This window comes from Tenrec ecaudatus, chromosome 13 (genome assembly GCF_050624435.1).
Source record: "Tenrec ecaudatus isolate mTenEca1 chromosome 13, mTenEca1.hap1, whole genome shotgun sequence".
Lineage (NCBI taxonomy): Eukaryota > Metazoa > Chordata > Mammalia > Afrosoricida > Tenrecidae > Tenrec > Tenrec ecaudatus.
This window is the reverse complement of record NC_134542.1, coordinates 33749749-33772664: the sequence shown is the minus strand read 5'-3', so window position 1 is coordinate 33772664 and position 22916 is coordinate 33749749. Positions and strand designations below refer to the sequence as shown.

Genomic DNA, 22916 nt, shown 5'->3' with positions numbered 1-22916 from the left:
CCCTGGTTTCTGTGCCCACTCTGACCCCAGGAAACCCACCCTCCAACAATACCCTTAATGATCTCCTGGCTAGCGAATGAGGCCAGGACTTGGACATCACGTAGAACCTTTTTAGGAATGTGATCGGAGACTGAGGACACGTTTGAGAATGATTTAGGGGGCACAAGTGGCCAGTTCTGGTGACTGGAGGAAGGGGGGAGTCTTTAGTGAAATCATGTGAGTGAGGAGTGGAACCTTAGCTGATGGAAGAGATTGCAGGGGCTTGGGGAGATAGAAGTAAGAGTGGTCTGGAGGCCTGAGGTAGGTGGTAATAATGATTGATTGGGACACATTTGATTATTGACTGAGGAAATTTCTCATGTTAGACTGTTAGCAAAGTATGAGGGATGGTCTTTTTCCAGGTCAGACCCAGGAAGGATGCCTTGGGCCTCAATTCCTATCTTCCGCGGTTCCAGGCCCAGGGAGCCCGCTGCATGGTGACGTGGTCTCCTTCCACAGGGCCGGGACGGATGGGTGTTCCATGAGCAATTGCTCTCTGCTCCATTGGGAGGGCTGGCCTCTGTGAAATAGCTTATATTTTGAGGTTCTTAGGTTTAGAATTTGAGAACGTTTCTTTCAAGAATTCACCCAGCAGACATTGACATTTATACAAGGGATGGTATTGTGTCTTGTGGCATTTTGGGGGGATCAGTGAACGAAACATGGAGCTTACCCGGTAGTTTGTGAGAGCTCAACCAATGAGAACTCATTACGTAAGGGGGAGGTATCACCCAGTCCCAACCTTGTCACCAATTTGTCACCAAGTAGGTTCCCACTAAAGGCTACTGCATTAGTGTGTTTCAGTTGAACTGTGCTACTTAGGTTTTTCAATCGCCGATTGAGTCCATGAGCCAGGCCTTTCTTCCAAAGTACCTCTGGGTTGATAAAACCCACGAACATTTGGGTTACCTCTCTCTACCACCCACGGCCTCATACCCTTGGAAGCAATTTCAAGAATCCAGAATGTGTGGTCACACAAGGCCAGCAGTTTGAAACCACCAGCAACTCCACGGGAGAAAGGTGACATTTTCTACTCCAGTACAGATCGACAGTCTCAGAACCCACCAGGGCAAGTTCTGCTCCGTCCTATAGAACCACAATGAGTTACAGTGGACTCACTGACAAGTGAGCTTGGTTTTGGTTTGGCATAGCAGTGTCTGAAGTCATGAGCATTATCATTGACCTTGACTGTGGCGATGCTTGTAGAATCTCTTCCCCTTGGCGGTGTTCTGCCTTTTAATCTTGGTTTAAAACACAAATGACCTCACCGTCTGCCCCCTCCATGCCACCCATGAAAGTGGCTGTTCTCGGCCGTTCAGAGCTCTGATGCCGCCTTGAAAGCTGTGTTTCCATTCGTTGCTAGAACACCGGCCCAGGCCCTTGTCTCCCGACCAGCCCACTGCTCCCCAGGCTGTAGCCTTCCTCCTTTCTGCGGCCCCTCCTTCTCCACACGTCATGATGAGGATGCTTGCTACAAGTGCAACTGAGCTCGTCAGGGAAAATCCTTCCCCAAATTGTTTATTTTCAGTAGGTCTTATCCCGTAAGCTCGTGAAATCGTTTGTGAAACCAGAGGCTGCCCATAAAGGTGTCACCGAGTGAAATGTGAAAATGACAAAGTGCATGCTGAAATGATTGCTTGGGAAGATAGATGGAGGTCACAGGAAACAGGCAAGTGCCTGTAGGGGAGGGGAGTCGGCGAGTGCCGAGAAGAGAGAGAAATGAGTGCCTACCACGAAGGGACAGGGATGCGCTTCAGCCTGCCTTGTTCACACATAGGGTGGCTTGTAAATTGGGTTCTCCCCTCCTAATAATCAGGAGTTTCTGATATGTTTTTTGCTGTCTGCATTTTGAGAATTCCTCCTCCTCTTTTTAAATGATGCACTACTGAACTTAGTGTCTTGTACCTCTTGTTTGCGTGTTTGTGTTTATTCCAAGTCACCTGTGGACTTGGTCTCCGGGGTCCAGATTGTCCACAGGGAGATGTCACATTGAGGAGCAGCGGGGCGGTGTGACTGGGCTGGCGGGGGTGACATTCAGGTGCACGTGAGAAGCGTCCCTTTCATGGTGTGCACGCTCTCTTAACCAAACCTGGCCTTTCTCTCGGTCCGCTTCAATGCAAAGGGTCCATTTACTAGAGGCAAACTTGATGGACATCAATTTCAGCTGGGACCATGAAAGCTGTGAAGCTACAATTTGGGGGCAATCACAGAATTACTCTGTCTTCAAGGCTTTTGTAGTTATCAGGCTTAGGTGATCATTTCTAGCCGTAAATTGGGGCCTGGTGCCATCAGATGGCCTGTATTCTAAAGATCTGAGAAACTGGGAAGTCTACGCTGAGAGCGTAAGTGAAAGAGAAGCAGATGCCCCGATTCCTTGGATGATATTGTAGGGAGGTAGCGACGGCTGAAGCAGACCCAGGTGGGAATGTGCTGGCTTTGTCAACATCTTCATCCGTCTAAAAATTAGCAACATTATCTTGGAGCACCTAAGCATTGGACTCAATCCACCCTGAATCCTGTAGAAGAATCAAGGAAGAATTAGCGATCACTGACTGGAGATAATAATCCAATAATAAATAGGCGATTATGAACATCTTTGAGCCTGTATCAGTCTTTTGTTTCAAAAAATTACATTGTGCTTTCTACCTTCTTCACATTCATAGAAATGTGCAGGAAACAATGGGCATTAAAATAGGAGATATGGAATGCCTGGTTGAACTTGTGAACTTCCATAATTCGAAAGATTTTAAAGCAACCTTTCACGGAACGTCTCTGTGTGGGAAGCAGCATACACACCGGAATCGCCTTTATGGGGAACGTTTAAAGGAGCAGATGAAATGCTAATTTTGCTGTCAGTAGCTATTTTGATTTTGATCTGTACATGAAGGCAACCTAAGTATCTAGTCCATCCAGGTCTCAAAAATAAATCACTCTCCGTGCCCCAACCCTTTTAACTCACTGCAGCTTGGAAACAACTGGCGTCAGTTCAGTCAATCTGTTGGACACGTTTCTGTTGTTTCAAAAGGAAAGCTAATAACAGAAAAACTGAAAGGAGGGAAAAGAACCTGCAAACAAGCCCCAAGCCCAGCAGAGAGTGTAAAGCGTATGCCATCTTTTTAAAGCCGTTTGTGTTTCCTTTGTTCTCTAAAATCTAAACAGGAACACTGGAAAGTCTTTAAGGAACTCTGTGCTAATTGTTGCACTGAGGAGGAAAGGAAATCTCCCAAAAAGTACAGGAAAAAGGGGGGGAAACAAGATCTGAAAGGATGATTTAGGTTTTAACTTCAAGTGTATGTTGTTTCATGACATAAATGTGTGCATCAAAAGTTTTACAGAAATCAATATTTTCAAACAGGAAAAGTTATGCACATGCAAGAGTGTATACACACTAATATACATGAGAATCTTTTAAAAGTTGGTATAAAAGTAGAATTGAAAGATAACGGAAAATGTCCTCAAATGTTTCCAAGTCCCCTAAGTGTGAGCCTATGTGTGTGTGTTCATGCATGCGTGTGTGTATGTGTGTGAGAGAGTCAAACCCCCCAGCGGCTCCTTGGGAGAAAGCTGAGGATGTGTGATCCCGTCCAGATTTACAATCTTAGAAGCCCTAGATAGAATAGCGATGAGTCAGAATCAACCAGACAGCAGTGTGTTTGAGGCAAATACACACACATTAATATATATGCATACATATATAAATATATCAAGAAGGCTTTTAAAAATTCATGGAAAAAATGAATTAAAAGATAATAGAATTTTCCCTAACCCTTTTGTGTTGTCTGTATGCATGTGCATGCTATGCAAAACTGCTTCTAAAAAGAATTCTTCCAACATTTGTTCAAATGAATAATTATGCCCTAATTTATCTGTGCGAGAATTTTCATATGCATATTTCCTTAGCCCGCTTTATTTGGAATCAATTGGCTAAGTACTATAACATTTTAAAACCTGGAATAGACTTCAGAAAGCTCTTAAACATCTTATGTCTCAGTTTACAGGTAATGAAATGACGATTGAGGGGTCCAGGGGATTGGTCACTTGGCAAAACAATGATAGACCCTCTACTGGAAGCTAGTTTCCTTTGAATTGGAAGAGAGCTGGCTGTGCTCCACTGTGCAATAGCATTTTCTCTCTGAAAATTTACTTTGCTACTGTTTTTATTTGGGGATGGGTGTGTGTTTGTTTTCTGATGCTATGAAAACCATTCCACAATTTAGACACAACCTAGGTAAAGAGAGGGCATGGCCACCCACAAATACCATGCGTGTCAATGAAAGTCAGCCTGGGTACTACATATCCCAGAACTACATGCTCTCTGAAACAGTCACGTGTCGCTGTGAGGCAGAATTGACTTTATGGGAGTGATCTAATTAACCATGTTACAAAAGTAAGTTTCAAAAATGCAGTTATTAGAATACAATCTCTAGCTTAATGAAGTACTGGATTAGTTTCCTTGAAAATCATCTCTTTTCGTGCTTCATCGTAAGACATTTTTCCTACCCCTGTCTTTCTTATATCGTTATCTAAGAATCTTTGCGAGGTACAATATTCTTTCTATTTTATAATTGTATTTAATATTTTTGCATTCAAACTTAGATGTGAGGAGACACCATCCTTAGAAATCTTGATTCTTCCTCTGCCCTTCCATTTCACTTTGGACAAGATGTTAATATTTCACTCTTGAATATTTCTATAGATTAAAGGTGCGTAGAAACACCTTAGAATAGCCTAAGATTTTTAGGAGTATGCATTTAATTACATGTGAAATGTGTTGAGGTCTTTGAAAGAAACATTGTAAGACACATTACTCTTATGATTGTTGCTAACATCATTGAAAGAAAAGTAAATATATATATATATCAGTAGTAAGGTTTGCACTCATTAAGTCAACCCCTCTTTAGCTTGCTACACAGTAAAAACATGAATTGAGTATCAGGAATCTTAGCTACTGTTTTTGCCATTATTACAATATGTGTAAAAGATAGCCACTTCTGAGCATCTGGGTTTCCTTAGCTATAAAAGGAGTAGGCCAACACTATTCACTGCCACCAGCTGAATTCTGATTGATCGCTACTCTTTTATATAGGGTTTCGGAGTTTTTGTAAGTGTTGATGGGGCTAGGCAGCTTCATCTTTCTCTCCTGCAGCAGCTGGTGAGTTTGAATCACAGACCTTAACATTAGCAATCCAATGTTTACTGGACAGCACCCCCAGGGAGCCTAGACCAACACCATCAGCTCTGTGATTCCCAGGACATATTCTCGTTTTTACCTACGTTTAGTTATAGTTTCCTGGACTGTCAGCATCTGGGGAATATGAGATAAGTAACTGTCCAGCAACCCTTGCACTGGCTGCATCAGGCCCTTGGGGGTAGGTCTCCGAGAGCCATGTCTTTCCAGTAGTCCAGGCTACAGTTTCAGGATCACTATTGTAACAAAAGGTGTTTTTGTTGTAGCTGTCGTCAGGACTCCTAGTGACCCTATCTCATCTAGAAGGAAGCCCTGTAGGCTTGGGCTCTGTCTTCACAATTGTTCCTATGCTTGAGCCTATTGAGGCAGTACCTGTGTCCCCATCCTCTTGGGGAGGACCTTCCTCTTTTTCATTGACCCGCTACATTACCACGCAGGCAGGCCTTTTGTGGGTACTGGTTTCTCCTGATGACAGGTCCAACCATGGGAAAAGAAGTCTTGCCATTGCTTTTAAGCAGAATTCTGGCTCTATGTTGGCCAAGACAGATTGGTTTGTTCTTTTGGCGGTCCATGGGGTCTCCAAGAGTCTTCGCCAGCACCATAATTCAAAGGCACCATTCTTCGCGGATCTTCCTTATTCAATGTCCATCTTGCACAGGGATATGAAGTAATTGAAAATACCAGGGCTTGAGTTAGGCCAAAATTAATTCTCAAAGTAATTTCGTTGCTTTCAACACTTTCAAGAGGTCTTGTGCAGTAGATTTGCTCAACACAATGTCATTTGATCTCTTGTTTGCTGCTTCCCTGAGCATTGATTGTGATCCAAGCAAGCTGAAATAATTGAAAACTCCAATATTTACTATGTATATCGGAATGTCCCCTATGGGCCCAGTTGTGAGGTATTTGACCTTCCTGACATTGAGTTGTAATCCATACTGAAGCTAGCAGCATTTCTTCATCTATGATGGGGTAACTCCTCAAAAAAAAAAAAAACCCAAAACACGGATTTCTTTTTCAAAATTATGTGTTTAATTGTTTTACAAAACAACTTTATCACCTTCAAAGTACTCTCCATTATACTTAATATATTTGTCAAATCTATGATTCCTTTCTTGGAAACATTTTTCAAATTCATCTGTTTGGAGGGCTGACAGCATGTCCCTCAATTGTTTCTGTACTTCTTATATGTCATCAAATCCCTCTCCTTTCAGGTCCCTCTTTATTTGCAGAAACAAGAGTCTCAGAGTGAGGTCAGGTGAGTCAGGTGCATGGGGCAAGAGAGGCATGCTGTTTGTTCGTTTGTTTGTTTTGGTCAAAAACTGGCATACTGAGATGGCTGCTTTTCTGAAAAAAGTCACTGTGACCAGGGAGAACCTTCCCTAGCGACACCACTGGGTGCACTAACTCAGAGCGAGTTGCTCAATGAGTGCCTAGCAGGACAAATGCTTGTTATAAAAGCTCCACTCTGCCCAGTGCAATTTCAGGGTAGGGCACCCCCTCTTATATCAGCACGTGGGTCTTCAAGTCCTCCTCGCTTCAGCAAGCCAGCAATAGAAATACATATGTAACAAAAGCCCACTACGTCCTTTGAGTCAATTCCAATGCATAGCAACACTTTATGGAGTTTCTGAGGCTATGAATCTTTAAGGGAACAGATTGTCCATTGCTGTCTCTCCAAGCAGCTGGTGGGTTTGAACTGCCAACATTATGCTTAGCAGTCCATCGTTTGTCTGATACTACCATCAGGGCGCTGTAATATAAGTATAAGGCCATAAAATGTGGCACTTTTTTCTTAATCAATTTATAATTTAACATTTTTTCAAATTTCTAGTTATCTTTCCACTGTACAGGCACACAAGTATACAATCTAATGACACACATTCACACATATATGTATATATGCACAAGAGAGGGCTTCAGAAGTTCATGGTAAAATCTTATTATCTATTCTTTCATTTCCCCACAATATTTTTGATGCCCAGATACATCCATGCATACACACATACATATATACATACACTCAAGCATCGATATAAAGCATTATGGGTATGTTAAAGTGCCAAGACTGAAACCTTTTAAGGATTATATTTATGAAAGCAACTGAGATATCTTCAATGACAAGACATTATTCAAAGCACTAGTAGGTGAAGCTTGAATAACAGTGCTTAACCATCCAAATGCACGTTAATTTCTTATGTGTACTTACCAAATGCAGTTTGTTTTTCCTTTAGCTCAGACTTTCTTACTCTGAGGAGTGAAAACAAATTTTCTGAAACCATTCCCAGAATTCTTATTTTAAAATTTGCATTCTGTTTATATATGAACTCCAAGCACGGGCACATATCCTGATTTTCAAATCTCCTCTGTATAATTTTTCTATTACGCTCCTTCTCAAATGCATGTACACTTTCAGAAGAAACTTGTAGTTGACTTTTCAGAATGCAGATCTTCTTTTAAAATGCACCTGAGCTCCATGGTGGTTACATTTTTGTGGGCAAGTGGTTTTAATGCTAGCTGAACATTGGGGGGGGGCACCAAAATCAAAGCCATTTTTATCACCTCTAAGTGCAAAGCAAGATCCCTGGTAGTGCAGCGGTTTTGAGCTCTTGATCACTAGCTAGAAGGGCTGCAGCTTGAGTTCTCTAGCCACTCAGATGGGGAGATGTGGTCACGTGTCTCCATAAAGATTTGTCTTGCGAACAATAAAGGACACTGCTACTGTATCCTATAGGATGACCGGATGACCGAGAGTCAGAATCGATTCTCTGACAACAGGTGAATACACAGGAAGGTGGCCGTCCTCTGTACACAGAATGTCTATCTTCGTTTCATCCAAACTATTGCCATAAACTGTACTTGATTCAAGCTCATGGCAAATACCATATGTGTCCCAGTAGAATGGTGCTCCATTGGGTTTCCAATGGCATATCCATTTTAGAATGCACGTAATAGAAAGTTGATCCTCAGAACAAAATAAGACTCAAGGCGAGCGGGGTGGGGGCATGGAGTGGAGACCCAATGCCTATCTGTAGATAATTGGACATCCCCTACAGAGGGGTCACAGGGAAGAAATGAAGCAGTCAGGGTGTAGTATAGCACCAATGAAACACACAAGTTTCCTCTAGTTCTTTGGTGCTTCCTTCCCCCACTATCATGACCTCACTTCTACCTGAACAAATCAGATTAGACCAGAACACATGTACACTGCTTCAGGTAAGAGCCTGCGACATAGGAAATCCAGGACATATAAACCCCTTCAGAGCCAACAATGAGAGTCGAGATACCAGGAGCATTAGGGAAGTGTGGGAGGAAAAGGGGGAATTGATCACAGGATCAACCTAGGACCCCCTCCCAGGGGAACAAACAACAAAAAAGTGGGTGAGGGGCAATAGAGAATGATGTACGATATGAAAATAATAATCTATAACTTATCAAGGTTTATGAAGGGGGGAGAGGGGGAAGAAATGGGGAGCTGATATCAAGGGCTCAAGTGGGAAGAGAATGCTTTGAAAATGATGATGGCAGCATATGTGCAGATGTGCTTGACACACTGGATGAATACATGGATTGTGATAAGAGATGTAAGAGCCCCTGATAAAAGTATGAAAGAAAGAAAGAAAGAGGGAGAGAAAGAAAGAAAAGAAAAGAAAGTTGCTCCTCATTGAAGTAGATTCCAGGCCCTTTTCCCCCCTAAGAACTCCCACCTTTTGGTTAACAGCCAAACACATTAGCTCCCTGCACCTCCTTTTGGGTTCTGGAGGAGGGAGACAGAACGTTAGGACCACTACTGGCGAGCAGGAGCCTTCTCTTCTCTGAATGTTGTATCAAGCGTGCCAAGGTTCTCTGTGGGTGTGCGACGTGAGGCTGCTTCATACTGATACAAGCCCCTGTGCCAGTGCAGTGACTCCCCCCAGCTGTCAAATGTGAAATGATAGCCTGGTGCCAACACCCTCATCAGCCCTGGAGTGAAGGGTGTGCCCGCCTGTCGCTGGGACCTTCTCCTGCAGCCCCCGAGAGCGTGCGGTTGTTAGCGCCAGTGCTAACGAAATGTAAACACCTTTACTTTCCAGCTGCTGCTAATTGGTTTGGGAATATTTATGTAAGTGTTGATTTTAAAGCTAAAAATAGTGCCGCGATGTTTAAATCCAACTCATTCTGGCTGTCAGAACTGCTCCCGTGATCCTGAGAGTGTTGCTAAAAATGTTCACTTTTTAAAAATTGTAGTAATTAAACTTGTCTGTTGTGAACACCACGTATGATCGTTTTCTGCTCTGCTAGGGGAGGTGAAGGACAAGCTTCCAAAGGGGCTCTGCCCAGTTGACGAGCTGAAGGTGACAAGAGAGAGGAATTCTACCCGGGCAAAGGCAGGGGGCAAAGGCAGGGGGCAAAGGCAGGGGGCAAGCGAACCCTGGAATGGCTCTGTATTCGGATGTTCTACTCAGCTGATGCATCTCTCTATTTAAGTTAACATCTAAAGTCTAATTTATTAATACAGTTTAAATATAGAGCTTTCAAAACCACTGTGTTTCTGGAGGCCTATGTGGGGATCTGAAGTAATATAATTAATACTTCTCAAAACCTAAAGTTAAAAGAAATATATTGGTGGTATGGCACCATTTCTTTTATGTGTACTTCTTAGTCGGGGTTAAATTTTGCCCCTTTATTCCCAAATTGAAAGGTCATTATGTTACAGATTTTTCTCAGCGCTATTTAAATAATCTATGAAACCTATATATCATTTTTATTTGGGGATTGGCGTGATTTCGTGACTCTTCATTTCACACTGCAGTTCAGTGAAGCAAACGTGGGCATGTTCTTATATCACTGCTTGTTAGTTATTTTGTAATTATTTGAAAAAGTGGTTGGTGCACCTGTAAATAACTACCGGAGCCCTGGTAGTGCTATCTGGTGAGCTTTGAACTGCCAGCCTCAAGGTACTCAGCTCGAAGCCACCAACTGCTCCTTGTTGGGTGGGGGTGGGGCAATGAGACTGTCTAAAGAGTTATAGCCTCAGAATCATAATGAAGGTCATTATGAGTCAAAATGGTCTTGATGTCAGGGGAGTCTTTTAGGTAGGCATCTTTGTCCTTGCCTTGTGTCTTATTCAAGTATGTTCATCTTAAAATATCCAGAAGATATTTGGGCTCGTGATGTATACCGCCATCTTGACGAGATGATCTGCTCTCATTGTTACCCTTGTTGATAGCTACCAAAAGGCAGAGGGTGAGCGGTCATACTTTCAATATTGCCAGATTCCTGTTTTGGAACATGTGTGTCTAAAGTCTGTTTGTATTGACATGATTGCTCCCTCACTGTAGTCAGTTCAGAATTATCCTGCAGCAGGTTATCACATTACAATTGGCCCAATATTGCTTTAAAATTCAAATAGACATTTTCAACTACTCGGCTTATTAAGTACTTTGTTGACATAAACAGAATCTTTACTTACTATCTCACTAGATGTTGTACAGAAAAACCTTTTAACCTTGCAGAATGTTGATTTGAACCAGAAAGTATGTTAGTTTCTTGCCTTGGCAAATGGATGAAGTTTCACTTGTGGAAGGAAGGGAAAAAGCAAGACAGATAGTTAAAGCTATGTAGCAGTTATCCTAATTATTTTTCATTGACATGTTGTGGATTTTTATATCTATGCAGATTCATAGAGCCAAATATAAATAATTCATTTTAATGAACTGCCACTCATGTGTGTGTGTGTGTGTGTGTGTGTGTATATGTGTGTGTTGCCCTTGCTACATCGCTTATTAGCTTGGGTAGCTAAGAAATAGCCATGTATATGACATTTTGTCAGAAAAAGGAAAAATATAACTGGATTGGGATAAGAGTATCATCGGCCAAGAAATTGGAGGAAGCATAGTCACAACCTTGTTTGCCGAACTCAAAGACTTGAAGTATTTGCTGATGGGGACCAAGGATTGCAGCCTTCAGTGTGTACTACAATGTACAGGAAACCAAATCCTCAATACTGAACCCTTAGGCATCACCCTGGTGGAGAAAAGATGGAAATTGTCAGGATTTCTTCTTGCTTGGATCTATGATCAATGCTCGTGGAAATGGTAGTAAGAGTTCAAATGGCTCAATGCTTTGGGTATGCCTGATGCACAGGACCTCTTGATAGTGATTTTAAAAATAAAAGGCAATGGATGTCAAAGAAGAATTGATGCAATTGAATTACTGTGCTGTCAAAGAATCTTGAAAGTACCACAAACTGCCAGAGAAAAAACAAATCTGCCTTGGAGGAAGTATAGTTAGAAAATTCTTTAGAATCAAGTCCTTTGGACATAGTATCAGGGGACACCAGTCCCTGGAGAAGGACCTTGGGCTTGGTAAAATTCGAGGGGCAGTGAACAAGAGGGAGGTCCTCGACATGATGGATTCCTAAGTGGCTACAACAACAGGCAAAAACATAAGAGCAGTTGTGAGGCTGGCACAGGACCCTGCAGTATTTCATGATCTTGTGCATGTAGCCTCTAAAAGTCAGCCCATGCGGACTTGAGGGCAGCTGAGGACAATAGCATAGTCTCTAAGGCTGCCCACTCCCCAGGGATGCCAACTGCAAGTTTGAGAGTGCTCTCAAGCCTCCTCAACCTTGATAGTTCTCTGATGGAATCACAGTACTGCCTAAAATCTGTTCATCATCGGGAAAGAACACAAATTAAAATCAGCTTCAGGGAGATGCACATGGAGCAGAGTCCAGAAGAAATACTAAATGCAGAGTCTCCACTGTTGTCCCCATGAAATTCAATTGTGTGCTCTTGGAGTTAATGCATGACACAATATGTAAAATCTTATTTTATCTCTTAATTCTATTTTTCTGTGATCTTTTTGAAGCCTTTCTATGAATAAACTGTTGCTAGCCATGGAAACTTCCATAAATGTCGATGTCCAGAGTTTTCTTGGATCTTCATTCACAAAGAAGCGATTGATTGGTTGGTTATTCATATGGTTTATCAGTCTTCAAAATGGCTGTGATTCAAAGACCCCACTCATTATCATATCATTGGTCTTTCTGGTGCGCTCAGCCCCATCATGTGACTGTATCCACCTGACCCAAGATGCCCCTCCCCCCAACAAACAGAGACACTCCAATCAGGTGTGTTAATTTCAGAGCCTGGAGCTTACCTGCCAGATGCAAAGCAAAAGCCAGAACTTATTTTTGAACAAGACCAGCTTATGGGAATATAGTACATAAAGTATTGTTTAATCTTTGCTGATCAAAAGCCTCTAATTCTGTTTTCATATACTGTTATTTGCAAACCTTGGTTGAAAGTGCTTTTTTTTTTCTTTAAAAAAGAAGTGATCGAAAGCATGCTCAGGATATTATCAAAGGAAAAGAAAAATTCAGCTACTCTGCCTAAATTTCCATTGAATCTGGAACAGTGTTGGTGGATAGAAGGCCCGAACTGAAATAAAAGCATTTCAACTAAGCATTCCGTTCCGCCTCCCTGTCTTCTTCCTGGTGGGTTTTAAATACACCTGCACACTTTGTGATACTCTTCACTGTTAATGATTCAACCCAATCCTCCTTTCTCTGAATATTGACTAGACTTGATAAATTCATCAATATGCTGTGGTGCAAATGATGCTATGTGACTACTGAGACAGGGTCATGAAAAGGATGACTTCTGCCTTTCTTTTTCTGAAGTTGCTCATTCGTGGGCAACGCAAGATGTGTCAGACACCATTCAGCCTACCGGCATACTTCTGAGGCTGTTCCTTGTTAAACATCTATGGAACACAAGAAAGATTGGCCATCAACAGCCAAGGTCAATGTGCCAGCCATGGAAATATGTCACACTTAAAGTGGAGCTTCAAAAAAGTACTTCTGCAATGATGAAATAGAAACCTCCGAAAATCTCCACTCCACAAAAATGACAATACTGTCAAAACCATTCAAATGAAGCTCTTCCTCAATCTGGGTATTCATCAGAGTCTTACAGCAACAAAGAGTACATCCATGTAAGATAAAGACAAGTTGAATATCTCTTAAGAGCAATGACATCATCACATTTTCATAGATCCTAACTTTATTCCCCAACTGATTAGTTGCGATCATGGTTAATGGGGGAAGCCAGCATGGAGGCCATCAGGAGAGGGCTAGAAGGAGTTTGAAGTCCACTCTGAAGAACTACCACCGAGTATTTTTCGTTGTTAGTATTTTTATATGCTATCTTTTAATTATTTTCTCTGACAACTCTCTGGCAAAGTTTCTTTTCCCAAAGTGTGCCTTCTTGTTCCTGACTGAAAGCACCCTCTTGAACAGCACAATGTCCAGAGTAGAATCCATTCTTTAATGTGGCATAAGTTGAGCTTCAATCGTGATTGTGGCTTGGAAAACGCCAGAGAAGCTGTAAAGGAAATCTGCTGGCCTTGCGTGCTGTCAAGTTGATTCTGATGCATCAGGATTCTCCATCCCAGAGACGAGCTGGCCATCGGGCTTTCTAGGCTGTCAGCCTTGAGGGAGCTGGTCACCAGTCCTTGCCTCCCTTGGGGCCTCTGATGAGTTTGTACCAATGAGTGCTTAGTTATTGTGCCATAGGGAGCGAATTGTTCATGCGGGATTTACCCACCACTCTCGGGTGGTGCTGTCGGTTAAGCATCGGTTTACCAACCACAAGCCTATCGGTTGCCCTGAGGGAGGAGGATGAGACGGCCCACTCCTGTAAGGCTCAGTCTCTGACACCCTGTTTAGGGTTGCTATGAGTCAGAATCAACTCAGTGGCAGTGGGTGTGGGTGGAGGCTGGCCTATGTCTTGGGACTCTGTAAATCCATACTTAGGTGACAACTGTTCACATACTAAGAAGAGTCCTGAGAGGATGCTACAAATGTACTTTTACCCGCATTTGAAGCTCGGACCCAATTATAAACTCCTTCTCAAGACAGGAGAGGTGTGCCCTAACTCTCACTCACATGCCCTTGAACTAAGCAGAGGGTCCTTAGAGGCTTAAGAAATTTAAGGACATCTCTGTCCAGACCTGAGCTGACCATTAACAAACCAAACAGGTTCCTCAAGGGCTGCAAACAAGAAAGAATTTCTTCATGCTAAAAATCAGGAAATGAATGTGGTCTATAAGGAGTCTTCAGTAAGTTTACCTGGGGGATTATTACCTGAGAGAAAGGAGGTCTGCTCTTACTACTTCTTTACAACATTTTTTTCTGTTGGCTCTAGCCAGGGTGATTAGGCAAGAAAATAAATTAAGGGTCCTTGGAAGTAAGAAGTGTAAATATCTCTCATCCCAGAGGATATGACGTGTATACAGAAGGCCCAGAAGGAATGCGTGTACAGAAGAAAGCTATTAGAACTGATGAACAAGAGCCTCAGGGTTGCATGATATGATACCAATATATCAAAATACCTTGTATTTCCATGTTCTCAAAAGGAAGTAAAAATGAAATAAAGAAAATGCCATTTATAATTATGTCAAAAATAGCATCCATGGAGTCTTTGAATGTCATGATCGATTCACTAACCTCAAATACTTGGTTAAGTCGTCGTCCACTGTATTTTTTCTACATGCTCCCATCTCCTCTCCTCAGCGTAGGTCAAGCCCTTCTTAACAATATAAATGGTCAACAGCTTTCAGAGACACTCCAAGTTTAAGAGCTCTGGCCTTCAACTATGAAGTGTTCTTTACATGAATGGATTCCACCCCACCCCCCTTTATCCCTGTGAAGAAAAGAAAAAAATGAAAATAAAAATCTAGTGCAGACCAAGTTCCTCACAGAAACATCAAAAATGCTAGTTGGAGCATTGCCACTCAGCGTAAGACTGAAATACGTTTCCTTTTTTCCAGTCAATTCACTGAGACAAACTGCTGTCATTGCTGATATGCCTTTCTTTAATTAAGACATTCGCCTAACTCGTTTGTGTTCAAGCTTGTTGTTGCTCTTGTTGAATTGATGTTTTCAGATTCATGTGTGCTCCATCCGCCACTTGTGCGGCGGTTGACAATGGGTATTTATATACGAGACAGATTGGTAAATTGAATGCGCAGTTCATAACCAAGACTGTTTGGCTAGTGGCCCTCCTCCCGCTAAGGCAAGGAGTGGTTTCCGCAGGATTACAGGTCATTGCCCACAAGGCACTGAAGCTGTCCATGAATACGACTGCGTCAAGCTTGCTGTCTAGAATCCCTCCTCTCCGCTTTTGGTCTAGGGGACATCCAATTCAACTCGTGGCTGCTCTAGAGCGCAGCACCTCTCTGGCCCGTTCTTCTCCTGTTAGAGAAATGCAGTTAACATTCTCGAAACGAAATGGTCAATTTTAGCTTCTTTCTGGTGAAGGTCATCCCCAGACTAACTCGCATGGCCAAGTAAGAAGGCCAGGTTCCTTTTTCTTTTATGACGTTCTTAATACGCTCTGACAGAAGTCGCGTAGCTAGACAACTCTTCTGCATGGAGTTTGCCTTCCTTGTATGAGGACCGCGGGATGCATGAGCCAGTACTTGACATTAAAGTTAACACATCACCACCTGTCAAGGACATGGTCCCTTTGGTACTCCTTTTCCTTCTCGGTTAAAGATGCTCAGGCCCCAGGCTGTTAGAGAGTAGCTGGAAGCTAAATGGTATATGCTGTGCTGGGGCAGTCATTTAATGCTCAGCTGCTAACCAGAAGTTTGGTGGTTCAAACTTACCAGATGTTCTGTGGGGGGAAATGTGGCAGTCAGTCTGTTTCTCTGAAGACTTACAGCCTTGGAAATCCCATCGGGGCAGTGTACCCTGTCCAAAAGGATTTCTCTGAGTCACAGTCTTCTGGACCACAGCTGGCCGATGATACACTCCAAGCCTCTTGAGGTGCTGACCGAGGCAAATGGCCCATTTGAGTATTTCAGAAACCAAACAGTAGAGAAAAGAACATGGAAAACCCTGAAAGGATTAGTCACTGTTTGCAGTCTTCAAAGGAACGGGAGCCAACTGCACATATCCTGAGTAGAACTATGTACTCTCCAGGCGGAGAGATTTTATTCATGTCTTTCTCTATATGTAGTATATACATGCTTATAAGTTTCTTTTTTTACAGGACTCCTCACAGGACATAAAAGACGGAGAAGTTATGAATGGTGAACAGACGGAATTCCTGACATCACCAAAAATTAAGGATGCATTGAGGTATTGTGTCCTGTGAATAAAGTGCTTCTATCTGCTACATATTTGATATCTTACTCTTATTTGAATAAATAGAAGAGTGGGGCAAATTCATTCCGAATTGGTCGAGAACAGGGTCCGTGGACGAGAGGAAGCCCCTCAACAAGATATATTAATGCAATGCAATGACTGCATCAATGGGTTCAGCATGACAGTGATACTGGGGATGGGCAGACTTGCACGGGGTTTCCTTCTAGGACACACGGGCTCACTACGGGTCAGCATCAACACCATGCCACCTAAAGACACCAGCAAACAAAATGCAGATATTACTAAAAACTTCTTCAGAGCATGTGCATAAGGATTAAATTAGTTAGGAAGAGAATTAGATGAGTTAAATGAGTTTTAATTGAGCTAATATAAGACTTCAAAATGTTGGTGGGGATAAATGTAATTGAAAGATAATGGAATTTTTGTCTGTTTCTTGAACTTTTAGAAACTTCCTGTATGTGTGGAGCACGTCCACAGTGGTTCAAGCAGATTGGGGCCTTTGAGGATTTATTGGTGTTGCAACTGCTATTGTTATTTGTCATCATTACCTTTATTATTGCCATGAATGTTATCATTGATATAATATTTCTCTATTGTTACCTAAAATTTGGCATGAGGAATGTAATTCTTCTTTTAATATGTTATTGGCTTCAGCCTCAGAAGATGAGGCTTCTGTGGTTGACAAGATTTGTTTGATCATGTATCCAGCATATTCTTTCAATTCAGTCCAGTTACTAATAGGTGCCGAATATTTTGCATGGAATTAACTTTAAGTATATAAATGAATTAATACATTATATAAGTATGTTGACATGTTATAAGAATTTTTATCACCAAAATGTGATTTCTCTTGAGGTTTTGAACTTTCAGCTATATGATCATATAACTATTTATCTACCATATATACTCGTGTATAAGCCGAGTTTTTCAGCACAAAAAATGTGCTGAGAAACTGGGGTTCAGCTTATACATGGGTCAGTGGTACCCCAGTGAGGTCTAACATCTCGCTGCCACCCCTTCCCCCACCACACCAACCCCTGCCGAGGTAACGGATGAATGCCCATTATCTCGCTGGTGATTGCCTGTTTCTCCACTGTTCATTCAAAGCCCTCTGACACTGCAGGACTTTGAATGTTTGTTTACTCACATCTAACCAATCAGAGTCATCCTATGACGTGGACGGCTCCAATTCGCAGAAGCACCCGTAGTGATTCAGTTATGCCAGCAGGGGAACTGGTAAGGATGTGTCTGTGGCTGCGCTCCATCTCTCCCCTCTGGTCTCTGTGTTAATTCACATCCTGCATCCCCTGCCCACACGGACTCCTCTCTTCCTCCCGGCTAACACGTCGCGGGGGGGTTTCAAAATGAAGGTTGTGTCAAAAGCAGAAGAGAGCAATAACAGTATTGCAAGTAGGGAATTCTGTGTTGACGAAAAGCAAGTGAGGCAGTGGCAGAAAATGAAGACTGACTTGGAACAGATTCCAAAAACTAAAAAAGCTCATCGTGGTTTAAAGTCTTTTTATAGGGCTCTAGAGAGTGAATTGCATAAATGGATTATGGAGTGTCATCAAAATGGTTACTGCATAACACGCATGGGAATCCACATACATGCTCTACAAATGGCTAAGGATGACAAATATAAAGCACCAGGCATTGAAAAACTTGCTGCATCAGCAGGATGGTATACCCCCTTCATGAATAGGTTTGGCCTATTATGTTTGAGACAAAGAACAAAGATTTCCCAAAAATTGCCACAAGACCTTGAAGAAAAAATTATGTTATTCCAGTCATTTATTATGAAACAAAGAAGGATTTATAATTATGACCTGGCAGATATTGGGAATATGGATGAAACTGCCATGACTTTTGATCTTCCAAGCAACAGAACTGTGGCAAGAGAAAAAAATATTTTTCTCAAAACCACAGGAAATGAAAAAAATTTAAAAAACACTTTACAGTTGTTCTATCATGTTTGGCTAATGGAACTAAGCTGTGTCCTGTCATTATTTTTAAAAGAAAGACCTTGCCTAAAAAGATCAATTGCCCACCAAGAATTACTGTGCATGCACATGATAAAGGCTGGCTGGATGAAGACGGAACAAAAAAATGTCTGGAAGAAATTTGGAACTGATGAACAGGAGCAGCCTTAAAGAAAAAGCCATCGTTCCTTGTTTGGGATATGTTCAGAGCCCACCTATCGGATGACATAAAAAATTGGCAAAATCTAGTAAAGTTGCTTCAGCCGTTATTTGGGCTTACATCTGTACTGCAGCCTCTGGATGTATCTTTGAATAAGCCTTTTAAAGATCGAGTGTGAAGGATGTGGCATGAATGGATGTCATCTGGTCAAGCCCGACTAACAAAAGGAGGAAATCTCATGAAGCCTGACATAGAGTTAATAGCCAAGTGGGTTTGAGATGCATGGAAAGACATTCTAGAAGACATGGTGTGACGTGCCTTCCAGAAATGTAGTATTAGTAATGCTGTGGATGGCAGTGAAGACTACACTTTGTATGAACATGACAGCAGTGATGGTGATGATGGCGATCTCAGTGAGGACAGCATCTATGATGACCTCACACCAGCTGAAGCTCTGCATTGGGATATGGATGATGATGAGGAATCCAGTTTTGAAGGATTTTAACTTTTTACATTTTAGCTTGGTTGCTGATTGAGCTCAGGGAATAGTACTCTTAAGGTATCATTGTTGATACTTTATTGTTTTGTTGAAACTATTTTCCACTTACTGTGCTGGTTTACTAATGTTAAATGACTTGTCCTTTTATTTATGTTTTTATTTAAAATAAATATTTAAATACATTACCCCACTGATGTCTCAATTTTTAGTAATTTTATTTTCATTTGTTTTGATTATTGAAATTCACCAATAGCTTCTGCCTTTTCCACCCTAGGCTTATACTTGAGTCAATCAGTTTTTCTGTTTTCCCAGGTAATAATTAGGTGCCTCGGCTTATACTCAGGTAGGCTTATATTCGAGTGCATATGGTATTTAGGTTTTGTCTCTTTGATTAACTAGCTGCTCAATATTAAAACTTTGGTACAGAAAATCATTAGAACACTCTTTTTCAGAAGTTTGATAAGATGTTTTTTGAGATAGGAGTAAAATAAGTGTAGTATTTTCTTTGTGCACTTAATTTGCTCCTATAAAAAATTAACTTTTCATAAAATGTGTTAAGATCTGGTGAAATCCAAGACGTGAATACAACATACCAGCATGTACCAGGGAAGCAGTAGAGAGGTCTGTGGGGCCGGCTCCACTCCCAACTATGTGAACCAACCCCCTACTCCCTGCCCACCCCAAAGAATACACTTCAGAGGACAGCACTTAAGCTAAAACTTGGGGAGAGGGGCACATCTGATCAAAGCACACAGGAGAAATGAAGAGGGCTGGAGGGGGAGGGGAACACATCCTGGCCCATCAAGCCCTAAGGATGATATTATTTTTTTTTAATCATTTTTGGGGGGGGCTTTAACTCTTGTTACAATCCATATATCAACTGTATCTAATATAGTCATACATATAATCCATCATTCTTTTCTAGACATTTAATTTCCATTGAGCCCTTGGGATCGGCTCCTGTTTTTTCCCTCCCTCCCTCCCCAACCCCAACCCTCGTGACCCCTTGATAGAATATAGATTGTTAATTATTTTTAAATCTCACACCAACCGCTGTCTTCCTTACCCTCTGGGTTCTGTTGTTCTTCCCCTTGGATGGGGGTATGTGCTTATGTGCCATTCATTGTGATCTGTGAACCCTCTCTTCCCACCTCTCCCTGCCTTCCCCCTACCCTTTTGTTCTCTCTATTCCCATTCCTGTTCCTGGGTTCCATGGGTTGTGAGTTTTAGCTCTTGCCTATACCTATGTACATGCTTCCATCTAGTCTAGATTGGGAAGCGGCACTGGGGTCATGATAGCGGGGGTTTGGAGGGGGGTGCTGATGAGGAGGACTCCAGGGATCAGAGGTATATTACGTGACCCATTAGTGCTCTACTGCACCCTGATTGACTCAACCCCTACCTACAACCCCTCTGTGGGGGGTTGTTCCATTGTCTAGCTATGGATGGGCTTTGGGTCTCTTCTCCAACCCCCCCTCCACTCCCATCAATGCATTTTTGTTTGTTTGTTTACTGTTTGTTGTTAGTCTTCTGATGTCCATTGCCCAATCTCAATGATACCTCACAATCAAACCAGCTGGTGTGCTTCCATGTAGGCTTGTTGCTTCACTGTTGGATCGCCATTTGTTTAACTTCAAGCCTTTAAGACCCCAGACACTATGTCTTGTAGTAGCCGGGCACCATCCTCTATCTTCACCACATCTGCTTATGCACCCATTTTGTCTCAGCGATCATGGGTGGGGGTGGGGGGGAAGAGGTTTGACCATCACAGAATGCCAATTTGTTAGAACAAAAGTGTTCTTGTTTTGAGGGAATGTATGAGCATAGGCCCAAGGCCTGTCTGTAGCTTCAGTGTATTGCCTTATAAATATATGTACATAGACCAATCCCATTATTGTTATGGATTAATGTATTTGCACAACTGCACACCTCTGTTAATCCTCCTACCTATGCCTTTGCTTCCTAGAGCTTTCCTCTGTTTCCTTTTGCCTCCTCCTGTCCCGCCATCACTTTCCCCCTTCTTCCACCTCTTAGCGCTTCCTCTCCACTAGCTTGGTGTTTCTCAGAGCAGACAATGCACAGAGAGGGCCATAGGGCAGCCACACCATGAGACACAATGTCCCTCACTAAACCATAGCACTATGGGGGACAATAGTGCATGACTTTTGCATAATCTGACCCCATCACACTGTGGTGGGACCCTCAGGGCATGCAACAGAGCAGCAAAGGGAGCAAAGTGATGAAATCCCTGGGAAAGGCCAAAAATTGATTTTGGAGACAGTGTGGCACTCCATCAGACTCGACTGGAAAACACTTGTAAATGTCAACAAACAGACCTTAAACTATTTATAGGTTTTTCCATTTTTGTCAGGGGCTTGCTCTCTTTTGTTGTTATTTTGGTTTTTGTCATTATTGTTTTGTTGGTCTTGACTTCCTTTGTTGTTTTGTTTGGCTTTGCCTGACTTTTGTGCTTATTGATGTCTCTGCATGTCTATCTAGATAAGATAGGCAGGATAAACAATTCAGAGATGAAAAGAACTGGACCAATGATTCAGGGAAGATATGGGAAAAGGGGAGGTGGGAGAAAGGAGGGGAGTGGGGTGGGAACCAACCCAGTGACAAGGGAACAATAAGTGAACTAAAATCAGTGTAGAGAGGGACACAGGATGCCTGGTGGAGCTTAATCAAGGACAATGTAGCAGTGAGGAATTAATAAACCCATATGAAGGCTGAACATGTTGGTGGGGCAAGAGGAAAGTAAAAAGGAAATAGAGGAAAGAACCAGGAAGCAAAGAGCATTTATAGAGATCTAAATATAGGCATGTACATATGTAAATATATTTATATATAATGAGAGGGGAATAGGTCTATGTATTCATATCTATATGTTAAGAATTAAGGTAGCAGGTGGACATTGGGACTCTACTCAAGTACTCCCTCAAGGCAAGAATGCTTGGTTCTAATAACCTGGTATTCCATGATGCTCACCTTCTCCACACAATCACTGAAGACAAAATGGTGCATATGCAAATGTGGTGAAGAAAGCTGATGGTGCCTGGCTATCAAAAGATATAGCATCTGGGGTCTTAAAGGCTTAAACATAAATAAGCAGCCATCTAGCTGAGAAGCAACAAAGCCCACATGGAAGAAGCACACCAGCCTGTGTGACCATGAGGTATCGATAGGATCAGGTTTCAGTCATCAAAGACCCAGAACAAAAAAATCATATCATTGTGAATGAGGGGGAGTGCAGAGTGGGGCCCCAAAGCCCATCTGTAGGCAACTAGACATCTTCTTACAGACTGGTCATGGGGAGGAGCTGAGTCAGTCGGTGCAGTGTAGCACCAATGAAACATACAACTTTCCTCTAGTTCTTTAATGCTTCCTCCCTGCCACTATCATCCCAATTCTACCTTACAAATCCTGCTAGACCAGAGATTCTACACTGGTACAGATAAGAGCTAGAAACACAGGGAATTTAGGACAGATAACCCCTCAGGATCAATAACGAGAGTAGCAATACCAGGAGGCTAAGGGAAAGATTAGAGGAGAAATGGGGAACTGATCACAATGATCTACATATAACCCTCTCCCTGGGGGACAGACAACAGAAAAGTGAAGTGTAAAACATCGGTTAGTATAAGACATGAAAAAATAATAATAATTTATAAATTATCAATGGTTCATGAGGGAGGGAGGGAAGGGGAGGGGAGGGAGGGTAAAAAAAGAAAAATACCAAGGGCTCAAGTAGAAAGAAAATGTGAAAATGATGGTGGCAACAAATGTACAAATGTGCTTGACACAATGGATGGAGGGATGGTGATAAGAGTTATACGAGCCCCAATAAAATTATTTTTTAAATAAAATAAAACATTGGCTTACCATTTCAAAAATAA

At 42.1% G+C, this 22916-nt stretch overlaps 1 protein-coding gene across 1 annotated transcript in view; it reads left to right on the top strand.

The window, feature by feature from the left end:
• PARD3B (par-3 family cell polarity regulator beta) overlaps positions 1–22916 on the top strand; it is a 1162664-nt gene that overhangs the window by 573279 nt on the left and 566469 nt on the right. The window contains exon 5 of the mRNA XM_075530369.1: positions 16267–16355. Within this exon, the coding sequence (XP_075386484.1) occupies positions 16267–16355 (89 nt within the window). The remainder of the gene's footprint in view (positions 1–16266; positions 16356–22916) is intronic.